Consider the following 22723-nt stretch of genomic DNA (forward strand, 5'->3'; position numbering starts at 1 on the left):
TCCGCTCTGCTTCCCGCATGACCACGCGGAGCTGTGGGTAGAGTTAGAAAACTGTCAAGCCCTGGTGTGAGGGGTCACTTTCTATTCTGGCCAGGGGTGTGGGCTTCGAGGAGGAAAGACGGGGAGGGAAAAGGTTTGAGGTGGGCATGAGCGCTCCTGACGTGCGCCCACCCTCCCTGCCAGGGGCCCTGGCCCGTCTGGGTGCAGGTGATCAGCCTCTCCCCACGCCAGCCCTGCCCCAGGGAGTGACTCTGCTGCCTCAGGACAGCAGAGCACCTTCCCCACCGCCCTGGCTCGGGGGTGGGGGGCTGGTGTCAGGAGAACTGGTCCAGGCTGACACGCCCTCTCCCCGCTCTCTGCAGACCCTGCTCAGAAGGAAGTGATGCTCGGCAAGTTCCACCACTTCCAGCACCTGGCTGAGCTGTACCACGGCTACCACACCATCCACCGATACGTGGTAAGGTGGGCAGGGGCACCGCCTGCCAGGCGGGGGGGGCCTGGGCATGTCTCACAGGACGTGACGGCCTGCGGAGAAGTCTGGTCTCCCCCGGGAGACAGGTTGGAACTTTCCATTTTCCTTGATTGTTCGCTTATTTGATGTGCAGCGTGTGGGCTTCAGAATCAGCCAGCCGGAGCTGGAGGGGGCCTTCTGGTTGCTTGCTTTGGGTTCGGATGACTCAGGCGGACCCTGGCCTCGCCACTCAGAGGGCTGTCTCTCTAAATGACCCTTAGGGGATGTTCCAGGGGCCCCTGTCTTCTAGTCAGGTGAAGGTCCAGTGCTAACCAAAGGCCCAGAGTCTCTCCCTGGCCCTGCCACTGACTTCCTGTGTAACCTCGAGCAATTCACTTCTCCTTTCTGACTCTCGGGCTTCCCTGGTGGCTCAGACGGTAAAGCGTCTGCCTGGAATGCGCGAGACCTGGGTTCGATTCCTGGGTCGGAAATGGCAATGCACTCCAGCACTCTTGCCTGGAAAATCCCATGGACGGAGCAGCCTGGTAGGCTACAGTCCATGGGGTCGCAAAGAGTCGGACACGACTGAGTGACTTCACTTCACTTCTGACTCTCAGTTTCCTTCTTTATAAAGGAGAGGGTTGGCTTGATCTCCAGAGACCCAAATAGCTCTTCTTAGTTACTCCTGAATCCTTTGTTTAAGCTGTTTTAAATCTGCCCCCTGATAGTTGGGAACAGGTGACAGATTGTCCTCAGCTTCCTTGCTTGCTTATCCTCAGTCACTCAGCAGTGTGAGCGTACCCTGTGCTGATAAGTCAGAGGGCAGTAACACTAGACAACCCTTACTGAGCACTTACTGCATACCAGGCAGTGTGCCGAGGGCTTCGTTGTATCAGCCTTTTGACCATGCTGTGAGGCACATAACTGCCATCCCATTTTACAGATGAAGAAACTGAGGTGCTGGACAGAGAGATCGCACAGCTAGTAAGTAGGAGAGCCAGGACTTGAACCCAGACAGCAGCCTGACTTGGAGCCTGTGCACTTTGCAGCCCCCACTCCCCACCCCCGCCTGGACCGCTGGCCTCACGCACCAGCTCTGCTCTATGACCTTGGGCAGGTCGTTTACTCCCCTCTGTGCTTCAGCTCCCACCTCTGTAAGATGAGGGCCATAACAGTGCCTACTTGACGGTGAGGATCCAATGAGTTGACACAGGGGGGCACTTGGAAGGGGGACCCTGGGTGAGTGTCGGCTCTTGCTGCTGCCCCGTGCGGAGACCTCACACGAGCCTTCCATCAGCCTAGAAACAAGCAGTTGCATTTCAGTTCCCTCAAAGGACCTGCTTAGAGGACTAAGAAGACTTCTGGAGGAGGTGGCCCCCAAGCCAGGAGGTGGGAGATGAGTAAGATAGGGGCAGCTGAAGAGGGGGCAGAGGGAGGTCGCTCCTGGCAGAGGCCCCAGCGTGAGCGCAGGCCCGGAGTGGCCGGTGTCTCGGGGTGTAGTGTCCGGCCTGGCAGAGCAGCTCTGGTTTGGAGGTGGTGGTGCCTTTCCCAGGGGAGCCCCCCGTCTCCTCTCCCTGGGAAACTTCTGAGCTTCCACACCTCGTGTGGTAAAACCAGAGGCAGGCCTTTCCCTGGCTCTCACCCAGGAGAGGATGCAGGCTCAGGTTTTCTTGGAACTGACAGAGGCTGTAGAAATTTAAGTGAGAACTAAGGAGCGAAGGCTGGGCTCTGGACCAGAGAAGTGGCGTAAAGCGAGTCCTCGCGGATCGAGACCAATTAGGGCCCGAGTCCTGGTGGCTCAGGGCTGAGCGCGGCCCAGCAGGGCCCTTGAGGAAATGTCAGTTTATTGCCACTGAGTGCTCGCTGCCAGGGGAAGCTGGCCTGCTCTCGTCTTGTCATCTGGAGCAGCGTGCCAGCGTCCTTAAAAGCAGGGATCTCTCAGCCTCTTACAGACACTCCCGGTGGAACATCCCCTGCAGGCTATGTGTGGAGCTTCTGGCCGTCTCCCTGTGCAGAAGACTCACAGGCGTTGAGCACCTGTCTGATGGGAGGGCCTGTGCCAGGCACAGGGGCAGAGGCATGTAGCAGGGACCCCAGGTCCTGGCACGTCTGTGGGCATTGCCATCAGTCTGCTGCTGGACGGCAGAGAGGAGGCCTGTGCTCTCAGGCTACAGAGGGTTAAGTGCCTCCGTTTAAGGAGATGCTTGTATGGAGGTCACGTCTCAAATTGCCTAAAGGTCTTCCCTTTTAGAGCTAATTGGCAACAACTTGAGCTCAGGGAGAAGGAATCATTAGCCACCCCAGAGGCAATGAGCTTCAGAGAAACACTTTCAGTGGGTTTGAATTGCAGCCCCACGCGGGTGTCATGGGCAGACGGTGTCTGGGGCCTCAGTTTTGCCCTCACTGCCGTGAGAGTGAAGCTGCTTCCCTCGCCGGGCTGGGCTGGAGACCAGACGAGTGTGGCCGCAGGCGCCCAGCACACACACGGCAGGTGCTCCCTGGGCGATCGCTCTTCTGTTGAAGTCACTCCAAGTGCCCGGCGTCTGCCTCTCACCCGGCCCAGCAGCAGCTCGGCAGAGAAATTCAGTTCTGTGTGCTTTCCTTGTGGCAGGAGGAGCCGTTCAGCTTCCACCTTCCCGAGACGCTCTTCAACATCTCCAGGTTCCTGCTGCACAGCCTGACCAAGGACACCCCACTGGGCATCTCCAAAGTGTATCCTTCGCTCACCGCCCTCTGTCCCGCCCCTCCTGTCTGATGGTCCCAGGAGTTCTTCCAGAGCACTATGCTGGCAGAGGCTCCCCTCTCTCTCCAACAGCCCTCAGGAACGGACAGAGGGAGGGAGCTCGCCATGCTGCTGCTGAAGGCGAGGCTCAGCTGGGGAGGCTCAGGCCAGCGCCAAGGGAGGGGGAGTTTTCAGGGCTCTCTGGGCCCGGCGGAGGGTCTCTGGCCCACACACTGTGTGGGCCTTCTGTAACCCCCAGAGGAGCGTGTGACCAGAATGTAGGGAATGCCAGGGCTCTGAGCTGGGGACCTGGGGGCGGGCAGAGCTTTGTTCAGCCCAGGTGGATGAGCACCTGCTGCGTCCCCAGCGCACAGCCGGTAGCAGGCAACAAACTACCATCAGTCAGGGGAGATGACGAGTGTCAGGGCCTCGTTCAGTGGGACGGGTGCGGTGTGCAAGGGTGAAGGCTGGGGTCAAAGTCAAGGAAGGCTGCCTGGAGGAGGCGACATCTGTCTCTACCAGGGGAGGCCTGAGTAGGTGTTCCAGGGGAGCACCCAGTGCACAGATGGGGCTGGAGGGAATTGAGGTGGGGGAAGGGAGGAGCTGAAGCCCCCTGCCTGGGAGCTGGGCTCAAGGGGCAGCAGTTTCAGGGCCTGCCAGGGAGCCTGCCTGTCCTCCTCTGGCTGCCAGTGAGGGCCATGGAGGAGCCTTAGGGCCTGTGCTGCCAGAGACTGCAAGGAAATAACCCCCAATCCTGAAGGTCCTGAAAAGGACAGAAGTCACAAGAAGCCCCTGTCCCCTCCTGAAGGAGGGGACGCACTATTTCTCAGCTTCTGCTGAGCCCCCGCCCTGCTTTCTTCCCGTGAATCACACACCCTCCGAGGGAAGGGCTCAGAGCTGCCAATTGGTGAGAACCAGCCTTTCTGAAGGGGTTCAGGCCCATCCTTTACATTTCGGGGGAGGCTGCCCCCATCATGGGGCGTCGGCCCCTGCACGCAGGCCCTGCAGCAAGTTCTGTTCAGGTCGGCAGAGTCTGACTGAACCCTGCCCTGAGCTTCACCCTCACGTCCACCGGGGATGTGGAAACAGCTCCTGACATGGTCCCTGACTCCAGGGAGGACAGGGGAGACACAGACAAGGAACCTTGTCTCTATGTGACGACTGTGGAAGGGGCCACGGGGGTCGGGTGGGGAGTGGGCAGCAGGAACGTCGGGGAAGGATGGCTCAGAGGAGGCTTGGGACGCGGGCCTCGCTTAGCTGAGGCTTGGCAGGGGACAGTGGGGAAGGGCATTCAGGGTCAGGGGGAGGGGAGAAAGGGCAGACCGGGCCTGGGCACAGCTGGCATTTGAGGTGACCTGAGGTGGAGCACGAAAGCCCATCAGCCTAAGACTAAGAGCTCAGAGAAGGGCCCTGGAGCTGGGGAGGCGAGCCCGGAGCTCGCCGTGGCCTCGGTGAAGTGCAGGCAGAAGTGTTCTGCACTGGGGATCAGGCTCCTGGCGGGGCTGGAGCGGGCGGCACTTGGTGCCAGGCAATCTAGGGGCTGGCTGGCAGGCCGGGTGAGGCAGGGAGAGCCATTTTGGCCCAGCCAGGGTCCAAGATGAGCCATCAGCAGGCCCATAAAACCTAAGCAAGGTTAAAATATTAATGCAGACAACGCTGTCTGTATCTCTGGAAAAATCTCCGGGCCTTGATATCCGAGAAATTCACTTGCCTCCCACAGATGAGCGAAGCAGTCCTCAGGCTCCTTCCCGTGCCCTCCTGGCATGTGCACAAGCTGCGTTCCAGCTTGGGGCTCGCTCCAGAGGTGGGCAGTGCCAGTGCTTGGGCCTGCTTTGGCCTCTGTCGCCCTTAACCTCATCATCGGCAGGAACACACTCTTCACCCTGGCCAAGCAGAGCAAGGCCCTGGGCGCCTACAAGCTGGCCCGGCACGCCTACGACAAGCTGCAGGGCCTGCAGATCCCCGCCCGGTTCCAGAAGTCCATTGAACTGGGCAGCCTGACCATCCGCTCCAAGCCCTTCCATGACAGTGAGGTGAGGGCCCTGGCCCTTCGGGCAGGAGGCCTCTCCTGACACCTCTGTGCCCGGCCTGGGTTCGACTGAAAGATGGCTGCCATGCTCCTGGGGCTCTGCACCCCCTCCCCTGTCTGAGCCCTGTTGTGCCAGCTCTCTCTGCCCTTCCCTCTCTGCCTTCTCTGTTTATCACAGCCCCCTAAGCCCCACAGCCCTGCCCGCTTGCTTCCCAGCCGTCCTGGAGCTCCAGGTCTGCCCTGCCCCAGCCCCAGGGCCCAGTGTCTCTGCCTGGGCCTCATCCTAGGAGACCCTGGTCTAGCCCCCTTTCTGGAGGCAGGTTATCACTCACCCGCAGATCCACCCCCAGTGTCTGCAGCTCTGTCTGTGCCCCAACCTCCCTTCCTCCAACCCAAACAGCCACTGTCTCCTCCACAGTCCCCTCCTTCAAGCTCAGAGCAGACTTGGCATCAGACAGATCTAAGTTCGAATCCCAGCTCCCCATTTCCTAGCTGTGTCTCAGTCTTCCTGAGCCTCAGTCTCCACGTCTTATCAAATGGGGATGTGGGTCACAGCTTTCCTGCAGGAGGCTGTGAGGAGGAATGAGGCTGAAGTTGGTCACGTGCTTGGTACGACCCGTGGAGCACAGGGGCTGGCTGGTCAGTGGTGGCTGTGGCCGGCGTCATTCCTGCCGGAAGAGCCGCAACTGCGGAGCCCCGCCTGGGAAGGGGGTGTCCTGGGCAGCAGGCCCCAGGGGCAGGGCCTCTGGTCTCTGCAGGCCCTTATTTACCCTGCTCCGTCCCTGTGCAGAGCCCCTGCCCCGCCCATCCAGGTGGCCTCTCTTCTCGGCCACCAGGCCCCAGGAGGCTGGAGCCTGAGCCCAGCTGAGGAGACGGGCTGCACCCTCACCCCCGCAGAGCCTTCAGCGGCCGCGCTCTGTCCTGCAGGAGCTGGTGCCTTTGTGTTACCGCTGCTCCACCAACAACCCGCTGCTCAACAACCTGGGCAACGTCTGCATCAACTGCCGCCAGCCCTTCGTCTTCTCCGCCTCTTCCTACGGTGAGGACGGCGGGCAGGCGGGGCGGCTGGCCTGCAGCGGCGCGGCCTGGGTCCTCATTTGGACAAAATGGGGACAGTGAGACCCCCACCCCCACCCCCCCGACACGTAGGGGTCACTCGGGGTTCCCAGAGGCAAGGCCAGTGCTGCCCAGACCCCTCAGAGCCCTGGAGTGCTGCTCTGCCTGACGAAATTCCTGGGCAGAGGGGCCCTCAATCCAGGCAGCAGACGCGGCTCTCAAGGCCCAGCTCCTTCCACGTCGATGGGGATCAGAGGCCCCTTTCCAGGAGCTGGGCAGAGGCCTCTGCTCTTCCCCTGCAGAGGAGCCTGTCCAGGTACTAGGGCGATGGTGGAGGGTCGAGGCCCCTTGCCCACACATGCCTGCTTCCCCCTGCCGCCCCACCAGCTTTCAGCAAGGCCAGTACTGGGCGGGAAGGAGCTCTCGGACCCCCCTCCCCACCCCTCAGCGCTGCCTCTGAGAGCCTCCCAGCCTCTCTCTCCCTTGCCTGTGTCTGCAGAGGTGCTGCACCTGGTTGAATTCTACCTGGAGGAGGGGATCACGGATGAAGAAGCTGTCTCCCTCATTGATCTGGAGGCGCCGAGACTCAAGCGGGAGAACAAGTGGCAAGAGATTACGAGCAACAGTATCCTGGGTGCCAGCCGGACCCGTGTGTGTGTCTGCTGGGCACCGGCCTGGAGGCAGGGGGACCTTGGGGGCTCGCTGGGCCAGGCGAGGCAAGGGCGGGCCACTCTGCGTGCTGGAGAGGCCTCCACGGCAGCAGGCTCAGGGCCAGAGCCAGGTGGGGCGCCGGCCTGGGGTGCAGAGCTGCTGCCGAGGCAGGGAGGATAGGAGGCAGGAACCACGTCCACGCGCCCGTGCCCGCCCAGGAGGCTGTGTTGTGGCTGCTGTGGGGCACGGCCTGCCCTGACCTGGCACCCGCAGCCTCCCTTCCCCGGGGGGTGGAGGCCTGGCCAAGGGGGTGGCTCCCTGGGCACCTCCAGCCCAGGCTGGCTGGCCCTGGGATCCCCAGGGGTGCCCACCCTACTCTGCAAGGAGGGTCTGCAAGGCTGCCCAGCAGCTGTGGGGAGACCCTCCAGGAGCTGCTGGCTGTGCTAGGGGCTGTGGCTTCTCGCCAGGCCTGTCATACCTGGTCCAGCCCTGCAGCCCACAGGCCTTGTCTCCCACGCTGCATCTCAGCGGCCTTTGTGGGCTGTGCTGGGTCTTGAGGGGCCGCAGCAGAAGCCCTCAGAGCCCCCCACCACCTCCCCCACCTGCGTGCTGGGCTCCGTGTGAGCATGCCTCTCCTCCGTGGGGAAAGCCTCTCGCTCGCCTTGCTATGCTTCCCTGAGCCATGGGGAGGGTCCCACACAGGCCCAAAGGGAGCCCCCCGCCCTATGAGTCTCAATGCTTCGGGTGGAGGGGGGGGGCTCTCTCTCGGCCTCAGGCCCCGTCCTTGACCAGTGCCCCCCAGATGCCCAGACCCTGAGGCTGGACGAGAGCATGGACTCCGTGGGGGAAGACGACCCCTTCACGGCCAAGCTGAGCTTCGAGGTGCGGGCACCCCTGAGTGACGGGCTGCTGAGCCCCCCCCCGGCCCCCGCCGGAGGCCTGGCTCAGGTCCCTTTCCTCCGCACACTCTCCCTGGGGCCCCCGGAGGAGGGAGGTGGGCTCCCAGTCACAGAGACGGCCAGCTGGGTTCTCCCGAGGGACCGGACCAGAAGGGGAGGGCTCGGGGGCCCTCTGTGGGGCCGCATGTCCCCCCGCCGGCTGAGTGAGGCCCCATTCGCTCTCCCTGCCCGGCCTGCAGCAAGGTGGCTCGGAGTTCGTGCCTGTGGTGGTGAGCCGCTCCGTGCTGCGCTCCATGAGCCGGCGGGACGTGCTCATCAAGCGCTGGCCGCCGCCCCTGCAGTGGCAATACTTCCGCTCCCTGCTGCCCGACGCCTCCATCACCATGTGCCCCTCCTGCTTCCAGGTACTGCCCGCGCGGCGCGTGGTCCCGGGGTCCTTCCTTCCAGCTGCTGCTGCGCTTCCCGGATGGGCCCCGGAGGGAGGCCAGGCATGGGGGGAGCACACGTATCCCTCAGCGGCTAAGGCCAGGGCTCCTGGGCTGGAGGAGAGGCTTGGCTGTCCTTAGTCACCTCCCCAGCCTCACAGGCATCCCTGGACCATCTGCTGTGGATTTGCCCCTTGACCTTGTGCTCCTTGTACCTGCCTGCCCTTCATCCAGGAGGGCCGGCCAGTGTGATGTACCTGTGAACTGCACTTCGGGTAGAAGGGGCCTCAGACCTTCCCCAGCTCCCCGCTGGTCCTCAGACAAGGGTGGGTGGGACTTGGTACTTCTGGCCCCGACTCAACTGCCAAGCCGCCTGCCCTTAGCAGGGCGGTGGTCCCCGCCCGGCTCGGGGCTGCTGAGCACCCAGGGTAGTGGGGTCATGGCCGTCTCTCCCCAGATGTTCCACTCGGAGGACTACGAGCTGCTGCTGCTTCAGCACACCTGCTGCCCCTACTGCCGGAGGCGCGTGGACGACCCCAGCCCCTGACCGGCCCCCTGAGGACCGCCGCCCTGCCCGGCCGCTGCCCGTCTCGGGGCCATCGAAGGAAGAGTTAAACTGTCAGACTGTGCCTTCTGCCCCGATCGAGTGTGTATCTTAGGGAGGGGCCTTGTGTAACCACGAAACTCCTATTTATGGCATTTCGTGTCTTGTGAATAGCACCAGGAGATGGAGGAGAGAACGAACATATATTTTCTAAGAGAGAGAGAGAAAAAAAAAATCTGTTCCTTTCAGAACGGCTCGGAGTTGTTTGCGGCAGTCTGCCGGAGTCCACGGATCTGTCAGACCGTTCACATGTACACTTTGCGAACAGATTGCCTCAATAATTACAAATAAAAGGGCTACTTATTTTCATCAGTGTCTGCATTTTAGCAAATCTTCATATTGTCTGCAACTTAATTTCCTTATGCAAAAGTGCACCTGTTTTTCTTTCTAATTTGATCCGAGAGGAACATTACATTTGTGTGCTCTTAAAATCTAATCTAATTGAAATGGCAATATGGGAATGGTAGGGGAACAGGTTTTTTTTTTTTTTATATATATATATATATATATTTATTTATTTATTTATTTTGGTGGAACGGGGCTCCATCTCAAGGAGAAGATGAGATGCCTGGCTGTAAAGAAGGAGGCTAACAGGGCTGCTCCCGGGGCCTGCAGAGTCTACCCTCTACTTCCCAACTGGGACCAGGCCCCCAGTCCTCCCCAGCTGCTCCCTGGTCCTCCACGTGGCCTGAGCTTGCCCCTTCCTGCAGCGTCTGGAGCAGGTGGGTCCCGTGTGAGGTTCCAGGAAGGGCCCGTCCCCTGAGTGTCAGCAAGTGTCCGATTTGGCAGCTTGAGGGCAGATGGGAAGCTGGGGAAGGGAGCTGACATTTATTGGGGACCTTCTTCTGTACCAGCCACGCTTCATATGCTGGCTCGGTTCTCACTCAGCTCTGTGACGGAGGGCGGGTGACTTCCCCTTCTGCAGACTCAGGGGGGGGTGGAGGTGCTGGGGTCTGTCCTTCCTTCCCCAAGTCCTCTCCCTTCACCCTCCTTCCCGCTCTCTGCCAAGAAGGCAGCAAGCAGTCCAGGGCTTTATGCAAAGTCCTGATGGCAGGAAGAAGGGGACTGGGCTGCCAGGGAACATGTGGGAAACCACCCAGGTGATTAGATACTGATTTTTTGCAGGGCATCCGTGAAGCGGGCTGAGTGGGGCAAAGTTCCCCTCCAAAGGGAGGGATGAAGACACTGAGGATAGGGGAGTGGCTGCAGGGGGACCCCCCAGGAATGAGTCCAGGGCTGGACCCTGGCCCCGCCCCCTCCCCCTCCCGCCCTCTGCAGCTCTCTCAGGAGGTGACAGAGGAAAAGAAAGAAATGGAGCCAGACAGTTGTGCCAACAGAACTCCTCCATTGAGCGTCTTAATTACTTACAATCATGCATGCTCTCTCGCGTGCTAAACATTTATTAATGTGTTAGGATTTCCATTAGCACGTTGCTTGAGCTGAAATCACTTGCATGTGGCTGGGAAAGAGGAGAGGGAGCAAACAGCCCCCGCCCCCCCCCACCTAACAGGCGTCAATCACAGCGACAGATCAGATGGCTCACGGCTAGAGGTGGGGGAGGGGCCCAGCCTGAGACTCCAGCGTGCATCCTCGCAGCCTTGCCATGCCTGGTTCTGCCACCCCAGAGGAGCTGAGCTCCAGGGGCCTGAGTCTGAGCTCCCTGTTAAGTCTGGCCCCGAGTGAGGATTTTCCACGCATTTGTCTTCTATAACCCTCCAGCATCTTCAAGGGTGCCCACTGGACACATGCTGAGACTGAGTCTCGGGAACATTCTCTTTTCTTCCGTTCATGAAATATTTATGGAGCCAAGACAGGGTCACAGGCAGGCACTGCCTTTGCGTGTGAGCGCCGCATCCTGCTCCCCTTCTGTCCTTACTGGGCAGGGCCGTGGCCAGGTCCAGCCCTCTCTCCACTGCTGTTGGCCCATCTGTACAAGAGACCCCTCCAGCTCTGACACTGAGGTCCCAGCCTCAGTCTGTGTTGGTGACCATCCCCCTTGCAGGCCACGGTGAGGAAGGCGAGGAAGAAAAGGCCTCAGCCGCGGGCATCCTGAGACGCCCCGTCTCCCCACGAGGACAGAGCCCCAACAGAGGAGCGGTGGCCGCAGGCTGGGCCGCCAAGATGCGGTTCCGGCTGCGACTGCATCCAGACCTCCTGTCTCCAGGTCCTCAGCACTGTTCTCTGTTCCTCGAAGGAGGAGGTAAAGAAGAGGGGACTGGGCGGCTAGAAAGAGCCCCCGGGCCAGACCTCAGGTGGCCCCAGCTCGAGCCCAGCCTCAGCCAGCCTGCCGACGTCCGCATCCACCCTCAGGCAGGCTGCCGAAGCCGGGGGCCCCTCGCGGCTCCCAGACAGGTGGGCAGCGCCAGATGGGCTTCCGCACAGGCCAGCCCCTCCGTCAGGTAGGCAGGAGCCCCGGCAGAGGGGCCACCTCCAGGCGGGGCTCCCACCCTGGCCCAGCACTTGCCCAAGCATATCCTGATGCCCTCCACTAGACCTGGGACATCAGAATGGGCTCCAGCACACCACTGCCCTGCCTGTCATAGCTTCAGCAGCCCCGCTGGCCGCCACCTAGCGCCCAGACCCCTGGCCTCCCTTGCCACCCCAGCCTGGGGCCCCAGCGCCTCTCCACCAGCCGGGGGCCTTGGCCCAGCTGTCCCCTCCCTCCTGGCCCCGATGTTTCTGAGGCGGGAGCATTTTCCCACCTCTCCAGGTTATCCGTTTTTCCCCTGGCTGCTGCCCCTGAAGACCGGGAGCTCCTGGAGGGGAGACCGGAGGGGAGGCAGGGAGTGGCCTAGGATTCACCTCCAGATCCCCAGCCCCTAGCCTCGGCCAGGTGCTGGGGAGGGGGAGGCGGGAGGAGAGGCAGTGGAAAGCACAGAGCCGTCTCTCCTCCCCTCTCCCCGCCTTGAGTTGGCAGCTCAGTCTCAGGCCTCACTCAGGCCTCACTGTGGTGACGCAGGTGGCGGGGCTCATCAGTGAGGGGAGCTGGGGGGTTGCGTGGAGAGGAGGCTGCTGACCAAGCAGCACCTCCACGCAGAGGCTTAAGAGCTATTTGCGCACCGCTGTCCTGTCCGCTAAGCTCTAATCCTTCGCCACACCTGGCCTCCCAGAGGGGCCGGGCTGGGGAAGCAGAGACCAACCAACCCTCCCCCACCAAAGCCCCGCCGCTCACCGCCCCTCACAGCCTGTTCTGCGCCTGGCCGAGAGGGGGCAGAGGCTCAGAAGGTCACCCACACCGTACGATCCCAGCTTCCCTCCAGCCAGCCGGGCAGTGGGGACAGCAGAGCACAAGTGGAGGGCTGGACCCCCCGCCTCTACCTGGCTCTGCCGAGGAAGCTGGTTTCCCCAGTGGTCAGAGGCACGAAGGCCTCCTCTTGGGGCTGGGAGGAGCTGTCCCTCCCCTGGACACTTGTTCGTCGAGCATCTACTCTGGGATGGGCAGGCAGTTGGGAGACAAGTCAGACGCGGCTGGCAGTGTTGGGTACTGAGTGGGAAATGCACGTTGAGAGCTGGAGAGGCCCTCCATGGCTGTGGACTGAACCAGGTTCTCAGGAGGGTTCCCAGGTGGTGCTAGTGGTAAAGCACCCGCCTGCCAGTGCAGGGGATGAAAGAGATGCATGTTCGATCCCTGGGTCGGGAAGACCGGCTGGAGGAGGGCCTGGCCACCCACTCCAGTGTTCTAGCCTGGAGAATGCCATAGACAGAGGAGCCTGGCGGGCTACAGTCCAGAGGGTCTCACAGAGTCGGACTCGACTGAAGGGACTTAGCCCACACAGACATGCGTGCAGAAGGGGGGGGACACTGTCAGCAAGCGTCACTGGTCCCAGCAGGAAACAGGCTCAGGGAAGGGAGGCCTGGGCTGCCCCCAGCCTCATGGCCGACAGCTGCGGTCCCTTGTGGGAGGACGGGGGGACCTACTTCTCGGGTCTGTAGGTCTGAGCCGGGCCTGGGCGGGACAGCGGGCAGCTTTGCCCTGCAGGTGGGAGTGGATCCTGGAGCTTCCTAGTCCCAGTGAACTGAGGGGCGCGACGGGTCTTTCCAGACTCTCTTGGTGACTGAGCCCAGTGCCACCCCTGCCACTGCTGCCCAGGCCTGAACAACTGAGTCGGGCCCTTGCCAGCACCCCAGCGCAACCCGCTTTCGTCACTGGCACCCCACTGGGGATGATGGACGGTCTTCCTGAGAGCTCCTTTGGGGCAGGAGCGGCCAGGCGGGCATGTTGGGTGACCTGGGTGACCCCCTATGGACTGGGGGCCTTCGTCTCCCCACCTGCAAAGAAGGGTCAGAGTAGGTGACTTCTAACGACCTTCCTGTCGTTCTGTGAGCCCATTCTTCCAAACAAAAAAGCATTCTTTGTTTTTAATTGTCTATCATGCATTACAGAGCAGACGTCCATCATGTCAGGGATGACCTTTAACCCCCCATCTCCCCACCCTGAAAGAGTGGACTATTAGACTCTTACAGAGGGTAGAAAGTTATGACCAACCTAGATAGCATATTTAGTTAGAACTGGACATGGAACAACAGACTGGTTCCAAATAGGAAAAGGAGTATGTCAAGGCTGTATTTTGTTACCCTGCTTATTTAACTTATATGCAGAGTACATCATGAGAAACGCTGGGCTGGAAGAAGCACAAGCTGGAATCAAGATTGCCGGGAGAAATATCAATAATCTCAGATATGCAAATGACACCACCCTTATGGCAGAAAGTGAAGAGGAACTAAAAAGCCTCTTGATGAAAGTGAAGAAGGAGAGTGAAAAAATTGTCTTAAAGCTCAACATTCAGAAAACTAGATCATGGCATCTGGTCCCATCACTTCATGGGAAATAGATGGGGAAACAATGGAAACAGTGTCAGACTTTATTTTTTGGGGCTCCAAAATCACTGCAGATGGTGACTGCAGCCGTGAAATTAAAAGACGCTTACTCCTTGGAAGGAAAGTTATGACCAACCTAGATAGCATATTCAAAAGCAGAGACGTTACTTTGCCAACAAAGGTCTGTCTAGTCAAAGCTATGGTTTTTCCAGTGGTCATGTATGGATGTGAGAGTTGGATGGTGAAGAAAGCTGAGTGCCGAAGAATTGATGCTTTTGAACTGTGGTGTTGGAGAAGACTCTTGAGAGTCCCTTGGACTGCAAGGAGATCCAACCAGTCCATCCTAAAGGAGATCAGTCCTGGGTGTTCATTGGAAGGACTGATGCTGAAGCTGAAACTCCAATACTTTGGCCACCTCACGTGAAGAGTTGACTCATTGGAAAAGACCCGATACTGGGAGGGATTGGGGGCAGGAGGAGAAGGGGACGACAGAGGATGAGATGGCTGGATGGCATCACCAACTCGATGGACATGGTTTTGGGTGGACTCCGGGAGTTGGTGATGGACAGGGAGGCCTGGCGTGTTGCAGTTCATGGGGTTGCAAGGAGTTGGACTCAACTGAGCGACTGAACTGAACTGAACAGAGGGTGGACCTGAGTCTTAGAGAAAGTCAGCACTTCCTGTGATAACCTAGATCCATCTGCTCAGTCTACAGACAGTCCTTGGGCACCTGTCATGTGCCAGGCCCCAGGTACCAAACAGAAATCCCAGCTCATCCAAGTAGGGCAGGGATCCCCCACCTCCAGGCTGTGGACCTACAGTACCTGCTGGGAGCTCAGCGGCAGCGCTAGATTAGAAATAAAGTGCACAATAAATGTCATGCACTTGAATCATCCCCAAACCATCCCCCCCCAACCCCTGGTCCGTGGAAAAATTGTCTTCCACGAAGTTGGTCCTGGTGCCAAAAAGGTTGGGGACCGCAGAAGTAAGGGAAACGATTTACGTGCACCTGCTGTGTGTTAAGCTGGGCTCTGGGGCCCTGTGGTGAGCAAGACAGACCCCAGCCCACCCCCGGGGGCTCAAGGTACAGCCTAGGAGACCCATGAACAGAATAGGAATTAAAAGCTTCCAGGTTGTCATAAGCGTTAGGGGGTAACAAGCAAGGCCATGAGTTTGAGGGTCGGGGGCTCAGCCTGGCCAGGGCAGGGCTGCGCGTGCTGGTCTTGACCCGGGAAGTCCGTCGTCTGTCCCTCTGTCTGGCCAGCAGGGGCTGTGTCAGAATCACACTCTTCACCTTGACCTCTTTAGCGATGGGCCTAATCACCGGGCCAAGCACTTTACACCTTGAGCAGCCGCGCCCCACCCACCCGCCACGCCTGCCTGCCCCTTGCTCCTTCCCCCCAGCGCACACACCACCAGGCTTCCCACGCAAGTCCTGACGCTGCCCGTTTCCCGGGACAGCAGGGCTCTGGAGCCCCAGGTGGGCTGCAGGGAAGGGGGCACGTTTCTGAGCAGAGAGGTGTAGACATCCCAGGTGGGAAGAGAGACAGCACAAGGGAGCTTCAGCGACAGAGGTCTCAGACACTGGGATGCTTCCTGGCCGGCCTTGCGTTCCCTGCCTCCAGGGCCCTTGCACTGGCCTCTCTCTCTCCTTGGATAGCTCCACCCCTTAGGGCCCCTTCCATCCTCGAGGTCTCAGAGAGGCCTTCCTGGGCAGCTCCAGGCGGGTGTGTGTCAGGAGGATGTCACCATCTGAACAGTCTCTGTTGTCTCATGGTTTGTGGGAGCCCCTCCCCGCCCCCACAGAAGGGCATGTCCTACAGGCAGGGGTTTGGTCCTTCTTGTCCACCATGTTCCCCAGAACTGAGTATGTAGTATAGAACACAGTTGGTGCTGGATAAAACTCACGGCTGGACCGTGGTCATTGAGGACCCTGAAGGCCTGGCTGCCCGCAACCCCACTTCACTCCTGGGAGGGGTCCTCACGATCCTATTGTAGATGGGGGTCCTCGTTCGCACCCTGAGCTCATCTTGCTTTTCTGGGGTACACCATCATGGCTTGCCGATCACAGGGCACCCAACGACCATGGCCCCAGCCCAGCCTGACCCCAGTCCCGGGCCGCGGTCCATGTGCTGTTCCCAGGGCCCATCTCCCCTTCACACAGGAGCTCCCGGGACCACACCTCTTTGCTCACCACAGGGATCTGATGCCCGGCACAGGCTTGGCCCCGTTCACCTCCTGGAGGCAAGGCCTTGCTTCAGGAGCCCTAAGAGCTTCTGTCCCCTCCCCACTTTGGTCCCCTCTGCCCTGGTCCCTTCCTCCACCATCGCTCCCTTCAGCTCATCCTTGAGGGCTTTTGAGCCACCTTCCTCTCCCCACAATCTGCCCAAGTTCCCCTGGACAAAGCCCCTGGCACTAAGCCCCACCCCAGCTGACCCCAGCCCACGAGGGCCTCTGTCTTCAGTCTGTGCTGACTTCCCCACTTGGCAACCTGGCAAAGCGCCTCTCCTTCAACACACTGTCCCCCGGATGTCTCTGCAGATAGGTGGCCTCCCTTCCCGGGTCGGGAGCGGGTCTTCCACAAGGAGGAGCCTCGGGTCCCCCGGTGGCCTGCACATAAATGTCGGTTTGAACAAGTGAGTGAGTGAACTCCAGTTCAAGGGAACAAATGCTTTTTGAGCTCCTGGGCAATGTGGGGCTTGTGTCCGGTCCCCGGAGCGCCCCGCTGCACTTGTGAAGCTCATGACCTGGCCGGTGGGCACTGCCAGTGTGTGGTGACTGGATAAGCCCAGAGGTGACCCAGGTGGGGAAGGGACGGCTCAGGGGCTGAGTGAGGGGATGACAGCGCTCTGCCCTCCGGGAGCTCGTGGGCCAGGCAGGAGGAAGGCAAAGTTTGCCTGCCCTGAGCCAGAGGGAAGTGGGCCTGGAGCTAGGGGTCCCAGTGCCAGGCCAGGGCCATCAGCTGCCATGACAGAGGGGGACAGGGGAGTTGGGGGCAGGCCTGTGCTCTTTCCCAGGGTCCCCAGCATGCGCCCCTTTTCTGACCACAGCCTTCTACCTGGAGTCACCTTGGCCCCACCTGGAAGCCAATTAGGCCCCTCGTTGCAGCAGTGAGGATTAATATGATTAATAACGCCCCCAATCTCTGAGGTGCTGATTCAGCTGGGAGCTTAGGGAGGGGAGGTCACTTTATAAGGGCCTGGGGGGGCAGTCGGAGCCCGGAGTTGTCCAGCTGGAGCCCCGTGTGGCTGAGCTCCGGCCTCAGAAGCATCCCCGGGTTTGCGCCGCCGGCGGACAGCCGCAAGGGCCACAGCCATGAACGGGACCGAGGGCCCGAACTTCTACGTGCCTTTCTCCAACAAGACGGGTGTGGTGCGCAGCCCCTTCGAGGCCCCGCAATACTACCTGGCTGAGCCATGGCAGTTCTCCATGCTGGCCGCCTACATGTTCCTGCTGATCGTGCTCGGCTTCCCCATCAACTTCCTCACGCTGTATGTCACGGTCCAGCACAAGAAGCTGCGCACACCCCTCAACTACATCCTGCTCAACCTGGCCGTGGCCGACCTCTTCATGGTCTTCGGGGGCTTCACCACTACCCTCTACACCTCTCTGCATGGATACTTCGTCTTTGGGCCCACGGGCTGCAACCTGGAGGGCTTCTTTGCCACCCTGGGCGGTATGAGCTGGGTGCGGTGGGCTGGGCGAGGGGTGTGTGTGTATTCAGGAGGCAGGAGCTTGGGTGTGGCGGGGGTGGGGGTGTGGGGACAGCCCCGGCCTTGTGGATGAGCCAAAGCCCTCCCTTACTCAGTCAATAAACAGCTGTATAAGCGATGACGAGATTGGCCGGCGTTGGTGGAGGGTGGATCTCACTGGCACTGGGGTCATTGTCTCGCCCTCCAGCCAGGAGACAGATGAGAGGAGTCCGGGGCCTCGCTGGGGTCGCAGGCAGTCTCTGGCAAGGCCGAGTTGCAAGCCTGTGTCTCTGTGGCCCCTGAGGCCATGGTTCTGCTCCCCTTGGAGCAGCGGGGCTGGGCGAGACCCACACGGGGTCCCAGGGACAGAGAGCTGGACACGGATGCCTGTGCTCAGGGCCCCAGCCTGGGGCGGGATGAGAGTCTTCAGTCCTCCAGGCACTGGCCTCTGCCTGCACTGGGCGCCAGGCGTGGTCCCTCCCCGGCTTCTCTCTGACTCCATCCCAGCCCGCCTCCAGGCTCTCTGCTCTGCTTGAAGGCTTTCTGCCTTGAGGAGTCCATTCACAGGGAGACAGTAGACCCGGTGAGGTGATCTGTGTAGCTGTGAGCCATGCTTTTAAAATATTTTCACTAAAAAACGGGTGAATAGATCCCATTTAGCCGATAAGAAAACTGCAGCGTGCAGAGGGGAAGAGTTGACTCAGGAACGTGGCAGGCCAGTGCCCAGAGCCTGGGGCTCCTGGCTCAGACCCAGGAGTGTTCCCCGGGGGGGACACGGCCTCCTGGGCAAGCAGGAGACGCGGGAGGTCATCGTCACAAAGCCTGGGGGCGGAGAGAGCCCGCACCAGCCACAGGATGCCCTGTCTCCTCCCCCACATGTGTCCAGGCCCTGCCTCAGCCCTGTTCCCGGGGTGCTGGCCATTGTGGGATGACCGCGATCCCCCAGTCTCAGGCCACGCGACAACCATGGGCCTGGAGTACCCACTAGTGTTCCCTTTCACTCTCAGAAATGCCCCAGTTGGTAAACCCCACGGCCACCTCCCTCCTGAGTTTCTGGGGGTGATGTGCAGGGCAGATGTCTGAACCCCACCATTATCATTCCTTCTCCTCCCTCTGAGCAAAACAGTCTCCGGGTCCCTGGATCCCGAGAAAGGGTCACCCATGCCCAGGGTGTTCCATGTCCCTGGAGGCGAGAGGCCCGCTGCCCAGGAGGAAAGGGAGGCCTTCCCCTCTGGCTCCTGCTGCCTCTGCCATCCCCTGTGACTGGAACTCTGCCGGTGGCCCCACAAAGGAGACACTGTTCTGTGAAAACTCCCCGCCGGGCTCCCAGCTCTCAACCATGACCCCTCGAGCCGATTGCCATGTTCCCCGTGAAACCGGAGCTCTGGCTGCACTAACCTGCCTGGGAGTTCCTCCACGTGGTGTATCGGCCCATCTGCCCTGCCACCTCCCCTCGTCTGTGTCCAGACCCTCCGCTCCTTAAGTCTGCACTCCAGGATTGCTCCCCGGTGCCTTCCTGGTCGGCCCCCCTCCCCATCCCCGGGAGGAGCACACCTCCTCCTCAGACAGACAGGTCCAGCCACGCGGCGGGTTGGCTGACAGCGGCCGCCTTGCAGGTGAAATCGCCCTGTGGTCCTTGGTGGTCCTGGCCATCGAGCGGTACGTGGTGGTGTGCAAGCCCATGAGCAACTTCCGCTTCGGGGAGAACCACGCCATCATGGGCGTCGCCTTCACCTGGGTCATGGCTCTGGCCTGCGCCGCGCCCCCCCTGGTCGGCTGGTCCAGGTAAAGGCCCTGAGCAGGAGGGGAGGAGGGTCTCCGGGGTGCTTCCTAGGGTCCTCCAGCTGGAGGGGGGCCGGTGCTGCCTGGTTTCAGGCCCCCCGAGCTGGCAGCTGTCATAGGGTTGAGGTTTAGGGCAGGGAAAAGAGGGTCAGCTCCTGACGTCACTACGGGGCTGCTCCCCGTGTCAAGGAGACTCCAAGACGCCCCAACCCTTCACCTTGGCTGTGCCCCTAATCCCCAACTAAGCCAGGCCAGATTCCAATCCTCTTTGGTCCAGTGCCCCGGTAGCAGCTCCTCTGACCTCAGGCCTCCGCCCCTGCAGAAGCAGAGCCTCTCTCATGCAGGTGTGGCGGTGTGGCCCTGGGAACCAGTCCTGGCAAGACTCTCAGCTGATATCCCCCAACAGGCTGAGATGAGATGACGGTGGGGTGGAACGTGGTTTGGGAAACTGGCCTCTGTGGGTTCCCAGAGGCTTCGTGCCCTTCTGCTTCCAGGAAACTGCCATCTCTCTCCCCTCTCCTTCTCTCTCAGTCTTCCTGGGGCCAGTGTTTTCCCTCCTGAGCAATTTAGCAAGGGGCAAAAAACCCTGCTCCTCCTTCCCTATCTTCTCCAGTCTGGCCTAGTTACATCATCGTAGACGCAGCTAATGGACAGTGGGTTTCCTGGGGTCAGTTCAGTGTCACCATCCTCTGAAATCACACGCCCTAACCACACGCCCCAGGGCCTCTTGTTTCCAGAAACTGTGCAAAAATCCCTTAATTACCCTGAGCGGCCTAGAAAGACCTGGGTGCCTGCAATACAGACATTGGGAGCTTTTCCCTTCTCCCCACCTACCTCATGGTCCGAGGCCTGGCCTCCGGCCACTCGAGAGCGGTAGGCCGGGTGAAGAAGCGCCAGGCAGGGAAGCAGGGGGGCAGAGTAGGGGCGCTGGGAGTGAGAGACTGGGAGAGACCAGGGTCCCAGGGCAACACAGCGCTGAACACGGCAACAACACTGTTTGCACACACTTGGATCCCTTATCTCAGTAGATGTGAGCCTCACAGCCAAGGAAAGGTTTTTCATCCCCATTTTACAGAGAGGGGGAGTGAGGCCCAGAGTGAGAGCAGCCCCGCCGCAGGCGTTGGCAGAGGACTCTGGCCAGTGGGCCCTGTTCCCCGGTCCCTCACATGCGGGTCTCTCTCTGCCCCTCCGGCCCCTGCCCCTCCCCGGTCCTCAGGTACATCCCGGAGGGCATGCAGTGCTCGTGCGGGATTGACTACTACACGCTCAAGCCGGAGATCAACAATGAGTCGTTCGTCATCTACATGTTCATAGTCCACTTCACCATTCCCCTGATGGTCATATTCTTCTGCTACGGGCAGCTGGTGTTCACTGTCAAGGAGGTAGGGTCCTTGGGGGGCCAGTGCTGTGGGGCTGGGGACAAGAGCATTGATGAGGCCGAGCGCGGCCCCCGGCCCAGAGGAGCCTCAGGTCTGGACACTGGGCCCTGTGTCCCCGCAGGCAGCTGCCCAGCAGCAAGAGTCGGCCACCACTCAGAAGGCCGAGAAGGAGGTCACCCGCATGGTGATCATCATGGTCATCGCTTTCCTGATCTGCTGGGTGCCCTACGCCGGGGTGGCGTTCTACATCTTCACCCATCAGGGCTCTGACTTTGGCCCCATCTTCATGACCATCCCGGCTTTCTTTGCCAAGTCTTCCTCCGTCTACAACCCTGTCATCTACATCATGATGAACAAGCAGGTGCCTGCTGGTGGGGTGGGAAGGGGCCAGGTCCCCCCCAGGCAACAGGTGGAGAAGCCGCAGTCTTAACTGGGCCTCAGTCTTTCCACCTGCAAAATGGGCAGGGGGAGTTGGTTTTCCCCTGGGGTAATCATGAGTCATCCGGGAGAGATGCAGATTCCTGGACCAACCCCCAGACCTTCTGATTAGAAGCTCAGGGTGGGCCCAGGAATACGCATTTCTAACAAGCCCTCTGATACTGGCTCAGGAAAGAGAAGTGCCAGTCCAGATGGTTCTGAAGACTGGCTTTAATGGTCCAGACGGTCAAAGTCCCGGGCCTGGGAACAGGTGCCAGTCTCCACAAAGCTGGACAGGATGCCAAAAAGTCTCATTCTGAGGGATGAAGGGATAAAGCGGTCCTTTTAACATAGACCAGAGGTTCCTCTGCAGATTCTTTGGTCCAGTGGGGAAAACCTGGAGTCAGACAGATTGGGTTCAAATCCCAGCTCTGCTAGGTTTTAGCTGTGTAGCCTTGGGCAAGTCACTTCCCTTTTCTGGGCTTCAGTTTCTTCATTCATGGAAAGGATGAAATCCTAAACTCTTGGGTTCAATGGGATAATTTCCAGATGGCCCTTGGCACACTGAGGGCATCATGGCATGTCAGCAGTGACAAAGCCCCTTCAGGTTTGGTCCCAGCACCTCTGGGTGGGGTTGGGGAGGCTCAGTAAGTTCCTCCAGGGAGCCATCTGACCGGGGATCGGAGGCTGGGAGGACCAGAGGCAGAAGAGGGATGCGGCATACCGCGCTGACGATGCCATTTCCCACCCAGACTCTGTGGGACCCTGAGCACCCCACCCTAACCCTACCTCTTCCTTCCAGTTCCGGAACTGCATGCTCACCACCCTCTGCTGTGGCAAGAACCCGCTGGGTGACGACGAGGCCTCCACCACCGTCTCCAAGACAGAGACCAGCCAGGTGGCACCTGCCTAAGCCCCTCCAGGGACTCCGTGGTGGCCAGCAGCAGGAGTCCCCCAGCCCCAACCCCACCCCAGCCTCAGCAGCTCCATCCGGAGCTGCGCCTGTCGGAACCAGCTCTCACAGGCTCCCTGAGTGTAAACACAAAAACCAACCAACCAAATGCAAACGAATCAATGAGAGAAACAGGAGGCGCCTCACTTGGCAGGGGCGGCCCAATCTGGAGTCCTGATTTCCCGGGGGCCCGCTGTAGCTCCGCTCCCCCCAGCTCATCTCTCAGCTACACAAGAGCTCTTGCTCTGGAAAAGTGTCCCAGCTTAGGGATAAGTGAGTAGCGCACGACGGGGCACGCCGTAGGTGCTTATTAATAAATGCTAGGTGGAGGAAGGAAGGAATGAATGGAGACAGACGTGCATGGAGAGATGAACGGGTCGGGAGGGCATAGTGTTAGCAGCAGCAGCAGCAGCTCGCCCTTGGCTGATGACCTTGAGCAGTTGTTTTGTCCTTGGGCCTCACTTTCTTCCCCCATACAATGGGAATTCCAAATCTCTCCTCACACGGCTGCTGGGAAGATCAAATGAGATTGTGTGTGTGTGTGTGTGTGTGTGTGTGTGTGTGTGTGTGTGCACGTGCGCTTGCGTGTGTGAGCTCTTTGTAAATAGTAAGGAGCTGGACAGACTGTAGTTAACATTATGAATAATATCAATTAATATAAGTAATTCATTCCTATGATCATCTCCTCTTGATAGCGACCATTTTGAGATTGCGCAAAGCCCTGAGCATCCAGCCTCATCAGGCTTATAAACATTAGACAGACGGCAAGGCCAGACCAGCGCTGGGTGGTGGGCCACAGGGAAGGACAGTCAAGGAAATGCAGAGTGCAGTCATCAGGCCTGAGAA

General features: G+C 60.0%; 2 protein-coding genes across 3 annotated transcripts in view; both read left to right on the forward strand.

Annotated features, from left to right (window-relative positions):
- The window catches only part of IFT122 (intraflagellar transport 122), a 66364-nt gene extending 57218 nt beyond the window's left edge, over nt 1-9146 (forward strand). For both annotated transcript variants that reach the window (XM_040246739.1, XM_040246741.1), the window contains 8 exons: nt 363-457; nt 3063-3163; nt 5041-5206; nt 6130-6241; nt 6758-6883; nt 7712-7791; nt 8048-8212; nt 8691-9146. In XM_040246739.1, coding sequence (XP_040102673.1) covers nt 363-457; nt 3063-3163; nt 5041-5206; nt 6130-6241; nt 6758-6883; nt 7712-7791; nt 8048-8212; nt 8691-8780 — 935 coding nt within the window. In that variant the 3' untranslated portion in view covers nt 8781-9146. The remainder of the gene's footprint in view (nt 1-362; nt 458-3062; nt 3164-5040; nt 5207-6129; nt 6242-6757; nt 6884-7711; nt 7792-8047; nt 8213-8690) is intronic.
- Nucleotides 9147-14577: 5431 nt separating this feature from the next.
- Nucleotides 14578-21894, forward strand: RHO (rhodopsin). Its single transcript, XM_040246742.1, has 5 exons — nt 14578-17331; nt 18964-19132; nt 20346-20511; nt 20630-20869; nt 21728-21894. The coding sequence occupies exons 1-5, from the start codon at nt 16971-16973 to the stop codon at nt 21836-21838; spliced, it is 1047 nt and encodes a 348-aa protein (XP_040102676.1). The 5' UTR covers nt 14578-16970; the 3' UTR covers nt 21839-21894.
- The last annotated feature ends 829 nt before the right edge of the window (nt 21895-22723 follow it).

The sequence above is a fragment of the Oryx dammah genome, unplaced genomic scaffold, assembly GCF_014754425.2.
Source record: "Oryx dammah isolate SB20612 unplaced genomic scaffold, SCBI_Odam_1.1 HiC_scaffold_9, whole genome shotgun sequence".
Lineage (NCBI taxonomy): Eukaryota > Metazoa > Chordata > Mammalia > Artiodactyla > Bovidae > Oryx > Oryx dammah.